At 39.6% G+C, this 19,698-nt stretch overlaps 5 protein-coding genes and 1 pseudogene across 6 annotated transcripts; 1 reads left to right on the forward strand and 5 right to left on the reverse strand.

Annotated features, from left to right (window-relative positions):
* Window positions 1-3,009: 3,009 nt before the first annotated feature.
* LOC104702247 (J domain-containing protein required for chloroplast accumulation response 1) lies at window positions 3,010-6,788 on the reverse strand. Its single transcript, XM_010418072.3, has 10 exons — window positions 6,323-6,788; window positions 5,456-5,924; window positions 4,732-5,366; window positions 4,242-4,636; window positions 4,038-4,155; window positions 3,897-3,946; window positions 3,737-3,802; window positions 3,572-3,649; window positions 3,287-3,463; window positions 3,010-3,174 (listed from the first exon to the last, which is right to left on the reverse strand). The coding sequence occupies exons 1-10, from the start codon at window positions 6,441-6,443 to the stop codon at window positions 3,136-3,138; spliced, it is 2,148 nt and encodes a 715-aa protein (XP_010416374.2). The 5' UTR covers window positions 6,444-6,788; the 3' UTR covers window positions 3,010-3,135.
* Window positions 6,781-7,486, reverse strand: LOC109125665 (uncharacterized). Its single transcript, XM_019227833.2, has 2 exons — window positions 7,080-7,486; window positions 6,781-6,968 (listed from the first exon to the last, which is right to left on the reverse strand). Exons 1-2 carry the CDS (start codon window positions 7,352-7,354, stop codon window positions 6,926-6,928), a joined length of 318 nt encoding a protein of 105 aa, XP_019083378.1. The 5' UTR covers window positions 7,355-7,486; the 3' UTR covers window positions 6,781-6,925.
* On the reverse strand, window positions 7,468-9,496 carry LOC104702248 (cytochrome P450 734A1). The gene is given in 4 exon segments (XM_087457035.1): window positions 7,468-8,090; window positions 8,126-8,455; window positions 8,526-8,770; window positions 8,908-9,496. Coding segments are annotated over 4 exon segments (1,551 nt in total). The 5' UTR covers window positions 9,400-9,496; the 3' UTR covers window positions 7,468-7,606.
* Window positions 9,494-11,962, reverse strand: LOC104702249 (putative membrane protein At1g75140). Its single transcript, XM_087457034.1, has one exon. The coding sequence runs from the start codon at window positions 11,629-11,631 to the stop codon at window positions 9,715-9,717; it is 1,917 nt and encodes a 638-aa protein (XP_087313160.1). The 5' UTR covers window positions 11,632-11,962; the 3' UTR covers window positions 9,494-9,714.
* A 119-nt stretch (window positions 11,963-12,081) lies between these two features.
* On the reverse strand, window positions 12,082-16,395 carry LOC104702250 (uncharacterized). Of its 2 annotated transcripts, XM_010418077.2 has the most exons (11): window positions 15,516-16,395; window positions 15,360-15,414; window positions 15,169-15,268; window positions 14,859-15,072; window positions 14,422-14,555; window positions 13,598-14,186; window positions 13,351-13,453; window positions 13,190-13,242; window positions 12,880-13,032; window positions 12,521-12,784; window positions 12,082-12,440 (listed from the first exon to the last, which is right to left on the reverse strand). In XM_010418077.2, the coding sequence occupies exons 1-11, from the start codon at window positions 16,239-16,241 to the stop codon at window positions 12,429-12,431; spliced, it is 2,403 nt and encodes an 800-aa protein (XP_010416379.1). In that variant the 5' UTR covers window positions 16,242-16,395; the 3' UTR covers window positions 12,082-12,428. The 2 variants fall into 2 exon arrangements, with proteins under 2 accessions (XP_010416379.1, XP_087313159.1); XM_087457033.1 differs by lacking the exon at window positions 12,082-12,440 and having other exon boundaries at window positions 12,500-12,784; window positions 15,516-16,336.
* Window positions 16,396-17,352: 957 nt separating this feature from the next.
* LOC104704895 (myb-related protein 1 pseudogene) lies at window positions 17,353-18,479 on the forward strand (annotated as a pseudogene).
* Window positions 18,480-19,698: the final 1,219 nt, after the last annotated feature.

The raw sequence follows: 19,698 nt of genomic DNA on the forward strand, positions 1-19,698 counted from the left end.
TCAACACATGGTTCTGATGATGAGAGTTCTGGGTGTACGACAAGCTTAGAACTTGTTCCTATAGGCAACAGCTCTCAATCATTAGTCCCAACTGTGCAACATTCAGCAGATCATCAAGCCACCACTACCAATGCAAAAACAAGTGTAAACACTACATCAAACTCATCCCATCCGATGGAAACTCGCTCCAAAGCAGGAATCTCCAAACCGAATCCTAGATACGCTCTCCTCACACAAAAGGTGTCATACCCTAAAACCTGAGACAGTGACAGAAGCGTTACAGGATCCATATTGGACTGCATCAATGAATGAGGAAATGGGCAATTGTAAAGAGGCAAATACCTTCTCTTTAGTTCCTCCCACTCTCGATATGCACGTCTTAGGCTCCAAATGGGTGTTTCGAGTTAAACTTAATGCAGATGGCTCATTAGACAAATTTAAAGCCAGACTGGTGGCTCAAGGGTTCAAACAAGAAGAAGGTATTGATTACCTTGAGACCTACAGTCATGTAGTAAGAACAACAACAGTTAGATCAGTTCTTCACTTTGCAACAACAATGAACTGGGAGATTAAGCAAATGGGTGTTAAAATGCCTTTCTCCATGGTGATCTAACTGAAACTGTCTACATGAAGCAACCAGCAGGATTTGTTGATGAACAGTATCCAGATCATGTTTGTCTCCTCCACAAATCTCTTTATGGTCTAAAACAATCACCAAGGGCCTGGTTTGACAAATTCAGTAACTTCCTGCTTGAATTCGGTTTCACCTGTAGCTTGAGGGATCCTTCTTTATTTGTCTGCTTTAAAGGCAAGAATGTCATCATGCTACTTCTTTACGTTGATGACATTGCCATTACAGGAAACTCTTCTGAGCTGCTTCAAGACCTCCTCGAATAGTTAAACACACAATTTCGAATGAAGGATCTAGGCAAGCTCCATTATTTCCTTGGTATTCAAATCCAATACCATGACGGAGGAATGTTCCTATCGCAACAAAAATATGCTGAAGACCTGTTAGCCATCGCCGGAATGTCATCGTGTGCTTCAGTTGCAACACCCCTTCCTCAACAACTGAAACGAAAACCACAACAATCTAGTAACAATGCTCAACCTACGCATTCCGTACCATTTGCTAACCCAAAATACTTTTGCAGCTTGGCAGGACGTCTACAATATCTGACACTAACCAGACCAGACCTGCAATTCTCTGTGAATTATGTATGCCAAAAGATGCATGAACCCTCAGTATCCGACTTCAATCTCCTTAAGTGTATTCTTCGATACATCAAAGAACCACTACTATGGGAATCTCCTTTGACAGATACTCAGACTCCAACCTTACAGCCTACAGTGATAGTGACTACATAGGATGTGAGAAATCTAGTCGCTCCACTGGCGGATTCTGCACATTCCTTGGTCGCAACATGATCTCTTGGTCATCACGAAAGCAAGAGACAGTCTCCAAGAGCTCCACTGAAGCTGAATACAGAGCAATGTCTGAGACTGCCTCTGAAATCACATGGTTTGTCAATTTACTTCAAGACTTGGGAGTAAAACTGACAGCTACACCAGAACTCTTCTGCGATAATCTCTCGGCTGTCTATCTCACCGCGAATCCAAGCTTCCATGCTCGCACCAAACATTTCGCCACACATTATCACTATGTTCGTGAACAGGTTGCTTTTGGAAACATCATTGTGAACAATATCTCTGCAGACTATCAGCTCGCGGACATATTCACCAAGTCTCTTCCTCAAAGACCCTTCGAGATTCTTAGGCTCAAACTTGGCGTTGGCTTACCACCTACTCCAAGTTTGCGGGGGAGTGTGAAGAACTGTGTCCAAAACGACACAGCTTTGCAAAAAGGATTATTGGGACCAAAGCCCAACACTCTTCCTAAGCCCACATCTACTCAACGGATACCTGCAAAACACGACAAAAAACGAAGAAAGACGTCACCTACAGATTATACGGCATTGCCAACCAAGAACCAATTTGCCGTCCTTGAACCATGTGATGATAGTGACGCCACGTAACAATGATTGAAAGAACCTAGAACCTAGGTTAAGACTCTAGTATCCCTTGTATCCTTATGTATAAAAGAAACAAGATATTGTATCAAAACTGATCGATTGAATAATAATAGAATCATTTTTTCTTCTCTCTCTTTCTCTGTTTATTTCTTCACCGTCTACCGCCCACTCATAGGCCCGGACATGCTATTGGCGCAGACGAAAGTGACGAGAACATATGGCTTTTCAATGAAGTTTGAGCTACCTGGTTCCAGGTCAGATCTCTACGATACTATTATGAGATTTCTTTCGGTTGAACTCGGAGAGAATAGGAATCTGCACCCAGACTGGAGTTTGGAGAATCTAGCGGAGCGATACTATTATGAGATTTCTTTCGGTTGAACTCGGAGAGAATAGGAATCTGCACCCAGACTGGAGTTTGGAGAATCTAGCGGAGCATATATGTCAATATGCTGAGTCTCGTGGTTTCTCTTTGCAAGGAAGAGCACCACAACTATTTGAGCTCACCGCTGTTGAAGCTTTCGTCGAACTCTCCATTATGAGTGAAGCTGCTGGATGGAAAATGGGTGTATGGAAAGAAGGACTAGCTCCAGAACCTCCGATTGACATCGTAGAATGTACCTTGTGTCATCAGGACATGACCCACGGTAATAGCATTGCGCTAAGTTGTGGGGATGTTTTTCACAAGCATTGTTTCTTTCCTCTCTGGTGGGAAGACAAGGGCACCAATTTCCCTCAATGTGCCCGCGAGTGTCTTTAGAAACACTAGAGTCACCTATTTTGTTCTTCTACATCCTCTTAAACATGGCTTAGCTCAATTAATTATATATGGCTTTTAACTACATGTCTACATCTACATCTTTCTTAAACCTCTCTTTTAAGCTTTTATGTGATGTGATATAACTATATAAGTCTATATCTGATATAATTGGTGTGTTTCTGTAAAACCTTTGACAACTTCTTTGATTCTTCTGTATTCTGCAAACATCTTCTTTGATTCATCAGAACCGTGTATCTGTACATACATAGCCTTTGGTTGTAAGAACTAATAGCCTTTGGTTGTAACTTGTAAGAACTAAAACACTTAAAAAGATTTTTCCTTTTAAACCGGTCCGAGAGTGTTGAAGTGGTCCCATGCTTCCTAGATGATTGAATCAAACCAAAAGAAAGAAAAAAAGTACTTGCTTATTAGATTTAATGATCATGCAAAATTGTCATGAAAACATTAGAGTGTTATAGTAGTAACTAACAACCTGTAATAACTCGAAAACTTTCTCAGCCATGTATTTTTGGTTTGAAGAGGCACCCTTTTGTTGTAGTTTGTCTGGATGAAGGATTAGTAATGCCCTCTGGTACGATTTTCTAACGGCGTTTCCTTCTATCATATCCATTAGAGGAACTGGTCTCCACCCGCTCCCGGACCAAAGAATCTGTAATTTGAAACTTCCAAATTCATTAGTTATGCAAAATAGGCTAATGCAATGCAGCATCCAACGGTGTTATGTGTTGTTGTTATACATCATCAGTAAAATACTTACATATTGCAGCGTAGACAGAAGAGACCGAATGTTTCCGCTCTTTCCGCTTGACCACTTGCGAATTTTAGCATCAATGCTCTACAGAGGTTCGGATTCCGCTTTCTTTTAGTTTTGAGGGTTAAAGAAATCGAAAATGTATCTGTTTGCAAATTCCAATAGTATTACCTGGATTTCTTCACCATTATTAGTGGTTTCTTCCATTTGGTTTTCATCTTGTGTTATATCCTCCACCTGCACATCACATGCATTACACCAATCATTAAAAAGAAACATACACATTATTAGATTGAAAAAAACATCAAGGTTGAAGGGCGTTTAAGATTACATCAAAGTTTACTTGAAAGGGCTCATCTATATCCTCTGAGGTTGTATGTGCTGACAGAAATAAAAAAAATGGTAAGCTCAAATGTTATTTTGTTGTGTAGATATAACAATGTTGGATACACCTCCAAGTCCAAGAACTTACCTGTGGTTGGTTCTTGACGCTCTTCTTGTTCATTAACACCACGAGCCTTATTATTCTTCGGGCTCTCCCGATCTGAAACCTTTTCCTGAGTTGCTTCTGGACGCTTCTGATCCCGATCCTGCAAGGATATTTATAGGTAAGGGTAAGGCATCACAAACCAAGGAACAAATAGCTAACAATATCTTGATTTTCAGATTAAAGTACATTAGCAGGGATATCTGAAGTCGATTTCTTTAGTTGATCAGGAACGTTTACAGTTTCCTTGGCATTAGCACTGTCATGTTTAATATCAGTCTTGGGAGTTTCTTTAGCTCTCCTCCATCTTGAGCTTTTTCCAAGAGATTCCCCACCTGCTCCAACTGAAGCTCCTTGACTGAAAATCTTAACAAAGTCACTCACTTTTCCTTTGGCTCCATCTTTGCCAACTTCTGGTATTGCGGATGAACTTGCGAAGCTGGATTTATCAGGTATCGGGCTATCCAAAGAACTTTTCATGCCTTGTGGTTTCTTCTTTGTTCTTGAATCTTCAGTAGAACTTCGCGTGCTCTTGGCTTTGCCTTTACCTTTTCTCACTTCTCCCTCTGGTCTTATTTCCTCACCTGCAATGACAAAGAAACCAAAATGAAGTCCACAAAAGGAAGCTAACCCAACCCAACCAAACGAAACAAACATATATAAGTCTGCAGAAACCAACCTTGCTTCTCATTATTATCCTTAAAAATAGAATGAAGAGGCTTCACAGTAGCTCCATACGCTTTTGAGACACTCGAGAAGGCCTGTTCAGACATCGAATCAACTGAATGAAGAGATTTCACAGTAGCTTTACGCGCCGTTGACACACCAGAGAAGGCCTGTTCAGACACCAAATCATATTCTGTTTTCACTTCCTCTGTCTGAACACCAGGACGTTTCTTGGAGGTCTTCTTTTTCTCATTCAAATTAGATAAACCAATTTCTCCTTCTTCTTCAACATCTTTACCCGCTTTCTCAACAGAAGAAGTAGATTGAGGACCACTCAATGTCACAGGGGTTGTTGTCTCCTCAGCTTTAGACATAGAACTCAATCTAGAACTGCCCCAAATGACAACAGGAACTCCTTTATTAGGCCACTTGTAGATAGAGAAATGAAACTGCCTGCCTTTGCCAGTAACAACAACTCTTGGAGTATCATCACAACAACCATCTGAATCTGATTTACCAGTAGAGACCTTATCGGCTTTGCTAGAAGTTCTTGACAAAGGAGAGCTCGAAACAGTTTCTTTGTTCTTGCTTAAACTACGAGTACTAGCTGAACCAAATGTGGGAATCTCTGTTGCTTTTGCGGGAAGACTAAAGAACAAAGTCAAAAGATTACATAACTAAATTATCAAATATGATTATGAAACTAATCTTTTCTTTGTGTTATATATTAAACAGACCTGAACTGAGCAGGAAACGAAGTCCCTGAAGATTCGGGTTTGAGAGCCGGGCTAAGGATCCGAGAACCCGGAAGTGATGACCCGAACGGTTCACGTTCCTTCTTCATCATCGGCGAAGAAGATTCATTCACTCTGAAAATATCGTCGAAGAAATCATCGCTGGTGAAACGACGCCGGACCGACGTCGTCTCTTCTCCGAAGACAGGCTTCTCGTCTTGAGTAACCAGAGCGCCGACGTCGGAGATGACGTCACGACGCCGGAGAGCGGATTCGCTGAAGCTATGCCGCGTGGCTTCGTTATTATTAGCTACTACTACTTTAGAGCGTCTCTTGGGAGGACCACCGAACACGTCACCGAAATCGATGTCAACGTCGTCATTAACGCCGCTGGGGTTACGTAGCACGAGTGGTGGTGAGTTGGAGGAGGCTAAAAGAACGGTTTCTGAGCTTTGTAATGTCTGCATAAGCACTAAATTGAAGATTTTGCTCTGTGAGAAGGCTGAAACAATTAAGGTTTAAAGAAAAAACGAAGACAAAGACAGAGAGGTAAATGTGGGGTTCCGTTTCATTTGAAACCACAAAAAAAAAATGGGATTTTCCGGTTACTACAGAGAGAAGAGTCTTCTTTGTGGATAGAACAACACATAAATCCAAACTCTTTCACTCTCTTTGTCTTCCTTCTTTCTTCCATCTCTCTTTCTTGCCCAATCTTTTTTTTTTTTTTTTTTTGTCTCTCTCTCGTAAAATTTCTCTTTTTTTGTGTGGTCAGGAAATAATGAAGAGTTTTAAAGAGACTTCATAGAAGAAACTGTGGTTTTAACAGTGTAGTTGAGATTTTAGCTAATATGACACAAGATTCATACTTACAGATTACAGCAGAAGAAGTATTTAGGCATAATCTGCCATTGGATTTTTTTTGGATATCTTGCTTAACAAGCATCTGATCTCTCTTATCAATCAGAACCATAGGGGAAGCTATCAAGTGCATCTTGCTTATCCGGATGGGTAATTTGGATGAAACAATCAATCACTGGCTTCAACTTCTTTAGTTCCTCGGTTTTGAACAAGACTTTTAACTGTTCATGAACTCGTACATATCCGTGACTCTCTTTGAAGCGGGCAAGCTAGTGTATCCGGGATGCCAAGGGTAAAAGAGGTGTTCATTGAAAACTGCTTGATTGTACTTGTGGCTGGCATTGTTCTTGGGTCAAAGGTCATATTAACACAGGATACCATACTGAAAGAGAAAGAATGGTCCTACTCCATCTAACATCCAAACTAGGTAGAGAGGTTTAGGCAGAATTGCCAAACTCAGCACAACCAAATTTATTACGAAAATAAAAAAGCAGTACCACTTATTTATCATTTCCACCTCAAATCCACACTATTCAACAACAAAAATCGTACCAAAACCAAACAGTTAGGTTTCAAAAGCACAAAGATGATCAAATCATAAAGCCTAATGGATATCTAACAGTACTCCTTTCCTAAGCAGTTGAGACATCGTTGTATCCTGCAATGTTAAAGAGAAAAAAAAAAAGATCCGAAACTTAAGAGTCTAGAAGAACAGTAGTCTCTCTACATATTGAAGGAGAAAAAGAAACAGAAAAAAAAAAAAAAAAACCTTTGACCATCGCAAGTAGGGCAAAGACATGGATTGATACAAACTGGATCGTACAACGGTGACCATCTAATCGTTGCGTTTCCTTTGCATAATTTACATATGTAAAACCCTTTTCCACGACAAACTCTACAAGCCAATCCGTTTCTCTTGCGTTTCTCTTCAATTGTATATCGAAATGCTCCTATAGCTGCTGACGAAACAGCGCTTATGATCACAAACCCGCCAACAATTACGCCAACGCTGGTTCTCAAGAACCTAATCGGTTCTAGTGGCATCTCCTAGAGTGTTATAATCTCTGTGCGGACTTTTGTCGAACACCTTGAGTGCGTGTTTCGTTGAGTCTTAGTGAGTTTGGAGGAAGAAGATAAATGGGTTGATAATAATTGTATGCTCTGACCATTTTAGCCTTTTCATTCAGGGGCGAAAACAAAATTACCAAACTGAAGTACATTAAATGAGTAAATTTAAATCCCACATTAACCGGATCAAACCGGAAACTATAATACCGACCAGTCTTGGTAGTATTTTTAACTTGAAATCCTAGTGAAGAGAAGATGAGCACCATTTTGAGGCTGCAAAGTCACAAACAAAACAGGAGCGTGGGCATAACTTGGAGACAACCTGAAACTGTAATGCTTCAAGATCGTAGCCAGAACAGCTTTGGTCTCATTCACAGCAAGATTCTGTCCCACGCAAGTCCTAGGCCCTAACCCAAACGGTACAAGCAGAGCTGATTGTTTCTTAGGATCTTCAAACCTACACGGATTAAACTCCTCTGCGTCGTTTCCCCATGTTTCTTTGTCGTGGTGCATCGCTACCACTGATAGATATATTTGAGTTCCTGCAGGAATGTCAAGGTTTCCGAGCTTAGCTCTCCTAAGAGTGTCACGGTTTAGTGTCATTGCTGGAGGGTAGAGCCGGAGAGTCTCGTTGATTATCATACTTAGCTGTTAGCAAAGACAAAAATAAAAGAATGTGGTGTTAAGAATCCGTGTTATCTTTAAAACTATACTTATGTTGGGGGGGGGGGGGGGGGGGGGGGAAACCCGGTTGGTCCGAGGACGCGTATGACTTCTTCCCGAGCAATGTTTTGCCATTCTTGGTGCATAGCTAAGAGAACTAAAACAAACGTCAGAAGGTTACCAGTTGTTTCCTTAGCTGCAAAGTAGAAGGTTTTGCATTCGTCAATGACTTCTTCAATCCCAAGCTTCTCTTCTTGACCATTCTGATTCGTGTAAGAAGACATAAAAGCCTGAAGCATAGTTCCTGATTTCTCAACAGCTGTTGTTTTGTTGCTTTCTACAAGTTTCAGGATAGAACCACGGATTTGTTTCTCGATCCTCCACATCTCTTTATTAGTCTTCGAAGGAAAGAATCTAAACCCAGCATTAAGGTCCTTGTTCCAAACTTGTTCTCTAAACTAAGAAGATGTCCCATAAGACTTACCTGAACCCGGGGATATAAACGCTCCATCGAACCAGATAGAAAAGACGCATCATACGCTCCTGCAGCGCAAAGATTTCTTTCCCTTCCTCCACGCTGTTCCCAAAAGCTGTTCTTGATAACATATCTACAGACAAATCGTGCATCTCTTTGTGTACCTCTAACTCAATCTCTTCTTCTCCGTTTCTCATCTCCTCCCATTTCTCCAAAAACACCATAGTACTAGTCACCATTTGTGGCACCCACCTCTATAACAACAAAGATCTCAGCTTTAACCACAATCCTATAAAATAGTCAATTTTCTGATTTTGAAACATTTTAAACTGAACTAGACTGGCACTACATTGTCTGAATTACAGAACTTAGTTTCTAAAGTGATATATACCTTGAGTTTCTCCGTTGTAAAAGCTTGTTTGGCGATTCTTCTATGGAAAGCCCATTGATCACCTCTAAGACCAGGAAGACCCTGAGCATAGAGCAGCTTAGACAAAGGGTTATGCCCGATTCGATCAAACGACCCACCCGTCGTTAAAGCTTCTCGGATGAGACTCGGATCCGACGTTGCCACCACCGGTTTCGACCCGAACCAGTAGAGAAACGTCTTCCCGTAGGCACGTGACCACTCGTGGTAGTGAGGCGCCACACGGTGGACGAACTCATGAGGATTGTTCCCGGAAGGAATCGGCTTTGCTTTCGCCTCCGCCGTTAATCGGCTCACCTCGCCGGAGTTTCCGGTGAAGACACGGTAACGAGGACCCGTCACGTTCTGCTTCTTGAAGTGAGATTGGATTCTCCAAGGAACCCATAGATAACTGTAGATGAATCTGAAGACAAGAAAGAAGAAAAAGACCACGACGATGATGAAGAACACTGTCATAGTAGTTATCTTCAAGTCTCTCAGTCTCTCTGCTTCAATTTCATTTATTGGAATATCGAAAAGACAAAAAAAAAAAAAAAAAAACAAAAAACAATTTTTAATCTGATCTTGATTCTTGAGATTCGACAAGAAGATTACAAAAGGATTTGTGTGAACAAGATGTGACCGGAGAAACAAAGCTACCGGTAAAAAAAAAAGTTATTTCTTCGCCGGAGTTTTTTTACACATTACAAAAAAAAAATGAAGCGTTGACCGGTAAAAAGAGAACATAAAGAACTATGAAAAAAAAACGGCGACGGTTAATAGAAAAAGGAGCTAAGTTTCGTCGTCTAAAGCTTTGTTGTTACCAAACAAGCTCTCTCTTCTTTTACCAAACCCACTTGAATCAAGACCTGACCCACCACGATACTTCATTTCCTGTGCGGTTGTTCTGTAGTTAGTAGTTTCCACTGGAGCTCTTGAGTTCGGGTCGTTAGAGCCCACTGAACGGTAAGCACTTGTTGCTGCTCCAGGACCAGGAGGATACCGAGATGGGGAGACATACCTTCTTCGAAGATCCATGTGGTCGTCGTTTCTCCTAATTGTTTCAGCGAATGCGGAACTGTTTTGTGCAGTTGTTGTAGTAGAAGAAGAAGACATTGTCGTGGAGGCGAAAGGATCGTCAGGTCCCCAAGCAGTGAGAGATTCTTTCTTCTTGGCGAAAAAATGCCAAGCGCCAAATAAGAAAAGTATGAAGAAGAAGACAGGACTGCTCCAAAGCATTGTGTTGAACTCTGCTTTGGAGATCGGAAGCTTTGATTTGTATGTAGCGACGTATCCATCTCCTAAACCCATCACAAGCAGCTTTTCACGGTCGCTTGCTATCAAAGGAGTTGCCTTTTCGAGCTTTTGGTGATAGGTGGTTTTAGATGATTCTCGATGGCTCAAGAACGTTGATCTGATATCTTCCAATGCAGCGGGGAAAAGAAGCCGAGGACCCGTGGTTCGAACGTAGTGTTGAGTTGATACATTGTATACAAAGACTTTCTCTTGGTTGACTACAAGTAGATAGCCTTTGATGGCTTGTAACGCTACAGGCTCCTCCATTTGAACCTTTTTCTTTGATCTCACTCTACATTTGAAGTTCATGATGTCTCCGAGGAGCAATACGTGAATGATCTCGCCTTCTGATGTGAATCCGTAAGCTTTAGACCGTTCCGACGCATCAAAAACATAACTTCTCGCTAGAGAATGGTTTAAACCTTCACACTCGGATTCTTTGATCTTCATGCTTCTTAAGTCCAATGAACCAGCACCAGTCTCGGTGAGAAACAACAGCCTCTGCTTTAAGAACACAAGCGGTCTACTAGATGGGGTAACGGAGCCATAAACCGTTCTGTTCTCAGAGAAAACCGTGAGCTTTCCGCTAAGATCCGTCGCTAATATATACCTAACCCGACCCACATGATGCACTTCCAATAGAGTCACTTCCAAACCATCCTCAGTGCCATCAAACTTGCCAACACATTCCATCACAGCGGAACTCCAGTCTTCCCCGATAGAGCCCTCGCGGAGTCTATGCAACAAGATGACTCCGCTCTGGTGTCCCGTCACAACAAAGCTCTCGTTCTTATACACAGACATGTAAGAGACCATCGCCGTGACTGGTGAATCGCAGGTAGTGAAAAACTCTGCCAAAACATCACCATTTCTCAAGAAGACAAAAACCCTACCACTAGAATCCCCAACTGCGAAATACTTGCTTAAACCTTCGTAATTTCGAAACGGCAACACGTTGATACAAGTAGCGACGGAGTCTAATTTCACAGCTGATGTGAATTCGAATCTCTCGGACCAGAAAGGACTGTACTTTGTCACGGAAAAGGCCTTGGCTTTCTCTCTATTAATCCCTTCTTCTTCGATCTCTTTCTTTACCTTAATCAGAGTTTCATCAGATAACTTAGCATCTAACCTAGCAACTACTTCCGTAAGATTCCTAACAAGTTCCTCAAGTCTATGCAACGAAACACTTTGCCTGTCTGATTCGCTGCTGGTCACGACGACTCCAGGAGAAGCATCTGAGTTCTCGGACCTAATCGGATCGGACTCGGACTCGGACTCGGACTCGGACTCGGAAGCGGTGACAACAGTAGATGCATCCGAAAAATACGGCAAAAGGAAAAGCAAACTAAGCGAGACAAAGAAGAAGAAAAAGGACTTGCCGTTTAGAGAATCCGCCATTAAAGTGGGCATCAAAGGGTCCTTTTTTTTTTCTACTGAAATCAGTAAGTAACCGCCATTTTTATGTAGATCTTCTAATAGGAGAGGGATGATTCGGATCTGGAAAGAAGAAGATTGACCCGGTCAGAATCTATCTGAGATTTTCTCTTGCAAGTCAAACAACGTTCAGGTAAGAAAACTAAAATAGAAATTGTTCATTTTTTTTTTTTTTTTTTTGTGTCCGAAACCCACTCTTGGTCTTCTTCTTCAGTCTTTAGCAGCGAAGCTCAAAAAAAATGATATATCTTTAGATTTTTGCTTTTGGGATCATAGAAGAAAGGTCAATTTTTCATGTTTTTTTTATGCCAACAGGGTTGAGATAATTTTATTCGGTATAAATTATTACAACATGTCAACAGGGTTGAGATAATTTTATTCGGTATAAATTATTACAACATGTGATAAAAACTGTTTGCGATTTCCTTTTGAGAAAGGGTTTCTTCAATAACTTTGTATCCACTTTAAAAGAATTAGTGTATCGTAAAACATTGAATATATATATAAAACAAACTTTCAATAATAAGTCGATTCGAATGACTACGATGGACGACCTTATCTCCCACAAAAATCTCTTTAGTTAACAGCAACCAACCTATGTACTTGAGAATCGAGACTGAATCTGATCAGGAAAATGCCAAAACACGCGGTCCTACGCCGTTTTTGGCGGTGGCCACACATCATCAACTTGGTCTTTCATCACAACAAACAACGTCTAAATTCCTCCAAAACACATTGCCACTGTTCTCTTTATCCTTTTGTTTTAACTGGTTTCATCTCTTCTCCTGTTAAATATTCGTTAGACTAAAAAAAAAAAACTGTGGATTCAGAAGAAGACATTTAATTAGAGGGAGAGGGTGTTTACTTGTGGATTCGTCTTAACTGGTTTTTTATCCAATTTGAAAGCAGCAAATATAGACTCAGTGTGGTCGCTGCTTATCACTGTCTCGCGTGAATTGAAGCAAGTTTTCTTTGAAGACATCTTTAGAATCTCGTACAAGGTTGCTCGTTGCCTCGTGCTCGTCTCCTCCACCACCGTTGTCGCCTGTAATGTTGATGATTTTTCTTGTGACTGTGAGGCAGTGAATTTTGCCGGAGCTCTTTTTGGTCTGCTTTTTTCTTGAATAATCTGCGATTGTAATGAACAAGAGATTAATATGTCTGTACCAGAAATCTTTATGGGATGGTGTGTGTTTTTATAGAGAGAGAGAGAGAGAACTATACCGTCTCCGGAGCTGAAGGTTCTTCTGACACTGAGTTTGAGCTTTTGGTGTTACTGTCATCACGTTCGAATATGTAGCCACGTACAACGTTTAAACCGCGCTTGCGAGATCCTTCTGATATGGAACTCTTTGTAAGTCTACCCAAGAATGATGACTGCAAAAGATTCACGGCATGAGTAAAGAAGCTGCAATTCCTTGTCCTGTTTCTAACAAGTCTTAAAGAGTGACTTCTCTAAGAATTTCATTGGTATGTGGAGTGACTTCTCTAAGAATTTCATTGGTATGTGAAAGTAACTGAAGAAGGCTTATACCTTGGATGCCGCAGGGTTTTTGTTCATTCCCATGAGTGCCCTCTCTTTATAAGCTGAAAACAAAATAATTCAAATAGAACAGTTATAAGCAATCAGCAGTGTGTATATATAAACTCAGCCGATGATTACAAAAAGAGGGAGAAATTTGCATGTTATCTTACAAGAAGTTTTTGCTTTCTTCTTGATCTCAGGCTTCTTGATGTGGCGAAGAATTTCCTCAGAGTTTTCATCCCCAAGAGATGGTGAAGACTTGGACTTTAGCTCCTGTTCCAAACAACAACGATCGAGATTCATTGGCTAGCTCGAGCTTAATATCAAACAAGCTTTTCAATCTTAACCATGTAGAGATATGTTGGATCAACTGATAAAATATGCAGCATACCGAACTATTGAACCGGGATCACCTACCATTTTCCTGAGTAATCTCTGTTGCAGAAGCTTCTTTTCCATTTCCTCATCGTCAGATGACACATAAACATCATCTTCATCTGTGAACATCAAAGGGATCATTTCCTTTATTTTCTTTATCGTCATTCGCATGGAATTTGCATGACTCGGATCTTCTTCATCTTCATTTTCATCTTCATTGACGTTAGGTTTTTGCACTTCTTCATCATCAGCATCTTCAGCCCTCTCTTCATCATCGTCATCTTCATCTTCAGACAATAATGTTTCATCCTGTTGCAAACCACGTTGTAGCTTCTGTAAGAGTTTCTCTGTCCCTGCAGCATCTTGTTGCTCGAGCCACTTCTGATGCAGTTCATTACGTCTATCTTTATCAGTTGGATCTTCCTTAAATTGACTGACAATCATATCCCTGAGATCATCATCTTCTTCATCTTCGTCATCATCCTCATCCTCAAATCGAAGTAAATCATTGTCGCTGTCATCTTCCTCTTCAGCATCCTCATCAATAAATTTTCTAACAGGGTCACCAGGTTCATCATGGGTCTCAGAATCAGAATTTTCCTTCATGTATTCTGTTACTTTAGACGATCTGCAGAGAAAAGCGAGCCTAAGTATACACAATATAACTCAACTCTACATAAACAACTGGGTTTTATGAATTCTGATTATGGCACAGAATCACAAGCTATTCATGTACTGAAACTAACATTTATCCATAAAATATTATGAACGTGTAAAGACTGCAATATGTGAAGCTTGCCAATATTAAATAGACGAGCTTGCCAATATTTCCGCTTGTAACCACATCCAAAAGATAAACTCACTTGTCAGGAGACGGGTTGAGTTTGAGGTTCATGGCAACTACCGAAGGTGTCATTACTTCTTCCAAAGGTCTGCTTGACGTCTTCTCTAGAAGTTCATCTCCAGGGTTATTCATTTGTGGACACAAGGATGGATCCTAACAAAAGAAACCTGAGAGAGTTAGCTCTATATTTCATTTTACAAAATAGCATTTGAACCACAGCATAAACTTAGAATTTGTAACCTAGAAACGGAATGTGCTGCTCAAATTATTACGCAGGTGGAGTTAACACAATCTAATGGATTGCATGTATAGCTTACAGTTTAAATCCTCAGAATTCAAACATTCAAATATCGCTCAAAACTATGATTATGGACCTCAAAATCAAAAATCAAATCAACAGAACAGAAAAAAACCTCCTCATTGTGCAAAGAAGTATGTACACATGAGTTGGCTCACCTGATGAGTAGGGTTACTTTCAGCAATTTTGTTAGAGGGACTGTCTAAGTTCCCCGATGGACCTGCAGAGTCCTCAGAACAATGCTGTCCTCCAGGGTTTTGATTGCTTGTACTTTCTAAATTCATACCTTCATCCTTCTCTTCGGCTACAACTTCCTCCAAATCATCCCCGTCGCATATGTCGATAGGTTTGGATTTCTTCCTGCTAAGAAATCTGCCAACACCAAAAATGATAACACACAAACACTGTTACTAAGAAAAAGAGATTATAGTGGGGAAGTGGTTATGAAAACATATATCAAAAACTCACTGTTTAGAAATCTCCTCTTTTCTTCTTCGAATTTTCTCCAATACAGATGAAATCGGCTTTCGGACAAGAGGGGCAGGTTCAAAGGCAGCATCTCTAGTTTCTATCGTAATAAGAGCCAAAGACAATTTGTCAGTTCCCAGCAAAACGTTGCAATGAACACTGCTGAAAAGTGTTTTGAGACTAACATATACCTCGCAAGAGTCTCTGGTTTTCTGCACGAAGCTGATCAAGATACTCTCTTCTTTCCTACAGACGAACAAAGAACAGTGACACCAATTAAACTCAGGACGAACACTGCAAAGCTTCCTCAATATAAATTTCTACTAAGAAACAAACAGAGAGTTAACCTTCTTAGTCATGTTCATGGAAGCAGTAGAGATTGGCAGCTCATCAAAATCATCACTCTTCTTGTTCCTCTTCTTATCTCTCTTGTTCTCATTCCCCTCGCCATAACTTGACTCCAGAGCTGCTCGCTTCTTTCCAGCTTCCTTCGTTTCCGAACCCCTAATTTCCTCTTCTGATTCCGAATCCCTAATTTCATCGACTGCGGAATCAAACTCAGGCCGCTCTTTACCAGCTTCCGTCGATTCCGAAACCCTAATTTCCTCATTAGTTTCCAGATCAGAAATTCCGTATTCTTCACCTTTCTCTCCCAATTCATCGATTGGGGAGTCAAACTCAGGCCGCTCCTTTCCAGCTTCCGTCGTTTCGGAAACCCTAATTTCGTCACTTGTCCTCAAATCAGGGATTTCGTCTTCTTCTTCACCTTTCTCACCCGGAACTTGAATCGTCTGATTGAACTCAGACACCGAATCAAAATCAAGTACCTTCCTCGCGGTAACTCCATCCTCGACACCCAAACCCTCGAGATCGGATTGTAGCCCATCTTCTTCCTCGAAACCATTAGCAGACTGCGATCCAGGCATACCCAGATCCTCGCCGGCGGAATCTGGGGTCTCAGATCCAGGGCATAAATCGGAAATCGTATTAGCCTTCTTCAACCGCCGTAGCATCCTGTTTGGAACTGGGACACTCGATTCTCCGATAGGAGAAAGCTGCTCGTCGCTATTCATCTCTGATTGTAATCTCTGGCCAAAATTAGACGGTGCCCAAATGGTTCTAAAGCAGAATGAATCAGTAGTGCCAAAAAGGGTGAAAAGAATTAAACGCTCGAGGATTTACGCGCCAAATATTTCGAATTTTGGCGCCTTTTATTTTCCAGTGAGCTTTCTCCGCCCATGGTGGGGGGACTCAATTATACTTGATCATAAACTCATAAAACAATAATTAATATTTTCAAGTTTTTTTTTTTTTCAACCATTGGACCACAACAGGCCGGCCCATTAGCATAATCCCTACGATGGAGCCGGATTCGATAGCATTAAGAACTTACATTTTGTCACTACACTAAAGTCACTTCACATTTTTAAGTTTTTTATAGCGACTAATTAAAAAAAAAATGTTTATAAATTTCAGTTTTTAAAGATTCTTGTATGCCACAAAGCTAATTATATTGTCAAAAATTTGTGATACTATACATTATTTTTCTTCGATTACACTACAATCTACAAATAATAACGGTTACATTGCTCGGATGATTATCGTTGTGTTAGCACATAACAATAAACATGTTTAATACTGAGGGTGGATGGATGATGATTCCACACGGCGAATGGTTGTATTTACGTTTTTTTTTTTGGCAAACGGTTGTATTTACGTTATGTTTATGATAAACATGTTTAGTTCTTTACTAAGAGGGGGTATTGAACTTGGATTTTGAAGGATTTTATAGGATTTTAATATTTTAGAATTTTGAAGGATTTGATTGAGTTTTTGGGAGATTTGATACAAGAAAATGAATGTGATTCTGTTAGATTTGGTTATTAAACTAGAATATTTTAGAACACAAAAAATAAATTTTTTATTAATAAAAAACATGAGTACTTTGAATAAAGTTTATGTTAATAACAGATCAAAAAAAGGCACGACATATTAGAATGATCAACCGGATTACTTTGCTAACGAGATCACACTTTTATACAATAGTATATTTCAATAATCCACATATCAAAGGCTCTCTTATCATAATACTGAGAGACCATGAGAATCTCTTTGCATGCATCAAAGAGAAAGAAGTTAGTGAGAAGATGATGAAGAAAAGAAAAGAAGCACAAGGAGAAGAAGATGACAAAACAGAGTCTACCAAGAACAGCAGAAAAGTTGCAGCAACCAAGTAATAAAATCTACATGATCCGTGTTAGAAAGAGAAACCATCGTACAATGTCTTGGACAGTGCCAATACTTGGGCTTATACCAATCCATGTCTTTTATTTACAAAAATAGTTTCCTTCTGTTTTTTTCCTCATACACACAAATCCTCGAAACCGATTACGGTAAAACGAATATTATCACCTACAATCCAAAAACTGCTTCACTTAAGCATTTAGTTTATATGATTTCATTAAAACATATTCCATCCGTTTCAAAATATAAGATGTTTTAGAGAAGTTTTTTGTTTCATAATATATGATGTTTTCAAGTTTCTATGCAACTTTTCGATTAGTTTAGTATTTTATATTATGCAGTATTATTTCTGATTGGTTGAACTTGTTAAAAGTAAAAACTTCTTAATCTGCGTGCTTTAGTTAAAACATCCTATATTTTGAAACGGAGGGAGTATTAAACTGAGCCAGGTATAACGACATTTGCAGCTCATGATAGAGGCTCAAGGAAAGTACTTGTAATCAATTCTGGAGAAAGGACAAGAGACTCTTGGAAGACATAACTTAGGTGCAGCTGGAATTGAAGCAACAAAGCTCAACTCTAAGAATGAGAAACTAAAGTGTCACCAGAATATCCAGACTTTAGTTTCCTAGAACCAAAAGACCTGCAGAATCTACGCCATCAACTTATCAACCTAACTCCTCCCTGGACAGTTGCTTAACCTTAAATGAAGAATCCCAGAAAGCCCCAAAGATGCCGGAGAACAGACTGGGATTAAGAACATATATTGGAGATTCAACTTAAGATCAGAAAGAGATAATGAAAGAGCCATTCTTCCATAAAATGGATCTCACATGGGCAGAAGAAGAAGGCCTCAGAGATAATCATAACAGGCCATATCTTTCCACAATGGTTAACAACACATAACTGAGAATCTCGCCTTCAAGGAGAAGCACTAAAAGATTGTCAATAGGAGTGGGATTACATGAACACAGAGGAGGGAGTAGCAACAACAGAGTATAAAGAAGAAAAGTTTCAACGAGAATGGTGAAGATTGCAAGCTCAAAACACATACCCGTACAGCTTAATACACGTGAGGGAGAGTATGGCAGCTTAATACACAAGACCCAATTCATTAGTGGTGGGATTGGAGCAATGGAGTGGGGAAGAGCCAGTTCTGTTTCAATTTTGATTTCCTAGTAGTAAATACATTTTTTTTTTTTGAAATCCTTTCAAATCCTAACTGAAAGGCTGTGATTTTGAGAGAGAAATTTTTCAACTAGAAACACACAAAAAAGTCTTGTAGAATCATGTAAAATAGCACGTTATAAAAAAATTCTGGAATTTTGAATAACAATAGATTTTAAGTCGGTTTTATAAATCATTGATTGAATAATAAGAGAATGTAAATTATTTTAAATGATTTTACAGAAATCTAAATTGAATAACAGAGGATTTTAAAAGATTTTACATAAATCTAAGTTGAATAACAAAAGATTTTAAGAATACTCTAAAATCTTTTAAAATACAAGTTCAATACCCCCTCTAATTGTGTATGAATTAGATGGTATCGTTTGGTTTAATGTTTGTGGATTGGACTTTCGGGATTTTGTATGAGCTTACATCCGGAAATAGTTCAAATGGGCTCTAATTTATAAAATTGCATATCCTTTAACAAAAAAAATTGTGTATGATATCACGAGAACGTTTGTGAAAACATTCCATATGCAGAAAGAACAATGCATTTTCAGAAATTTGAACCTCCTGCTTAATTTGAAATCATTAAACCTTGACCAACCCCTATCTACACCAAACACCAATGTAATAATTATGTCGTAAATTTGCAATTTTACAAATATTTTTCTTCTAATGGTTGTTACACCATTATGATTCACGTATCCATTTTCAAGCATTAACCAATAGAATCACGATTCGAATAAACCGGTTCATTTACGTTGGTATGAACAAACAATAACTTTCAGTTTGAATGATGACATAATACCATATACTGTATAACTAGCTAGCACATCTTACCCGATTATGTTTTGATTTATAGCATTATACAAACCCAAACTTCTATAATATATCAGAAAATAACAATATATATAGAATAACAACTAGAGAGTTAATAACGCATAAAGAAAAGGCTCGGTACACATTTGGTCTCCCACCTAACCACTCCGATCCCATATATTAGATCTGATTCCTCAAGTACTATAAGTCTTCCACGTATGTGTGTAGTACACGATCACAAATGTAACGTATCCCAAATATTCGTATGCAAATTAATATACATCTATTGTCAAC

This window comes from Camelina sativa, chromosome 7 (assembly GCF_030686135.1).
Source record: "Camelina sativa cultivar CO46 ecotype springtype chromosome 7, ASM3068613v1".
NCBI lineage: Eukaryota > Viridiplantae > Streptophyta > Magnoliopsida > Brassicales > Brassicaceae > Camelina > Camelina sativa.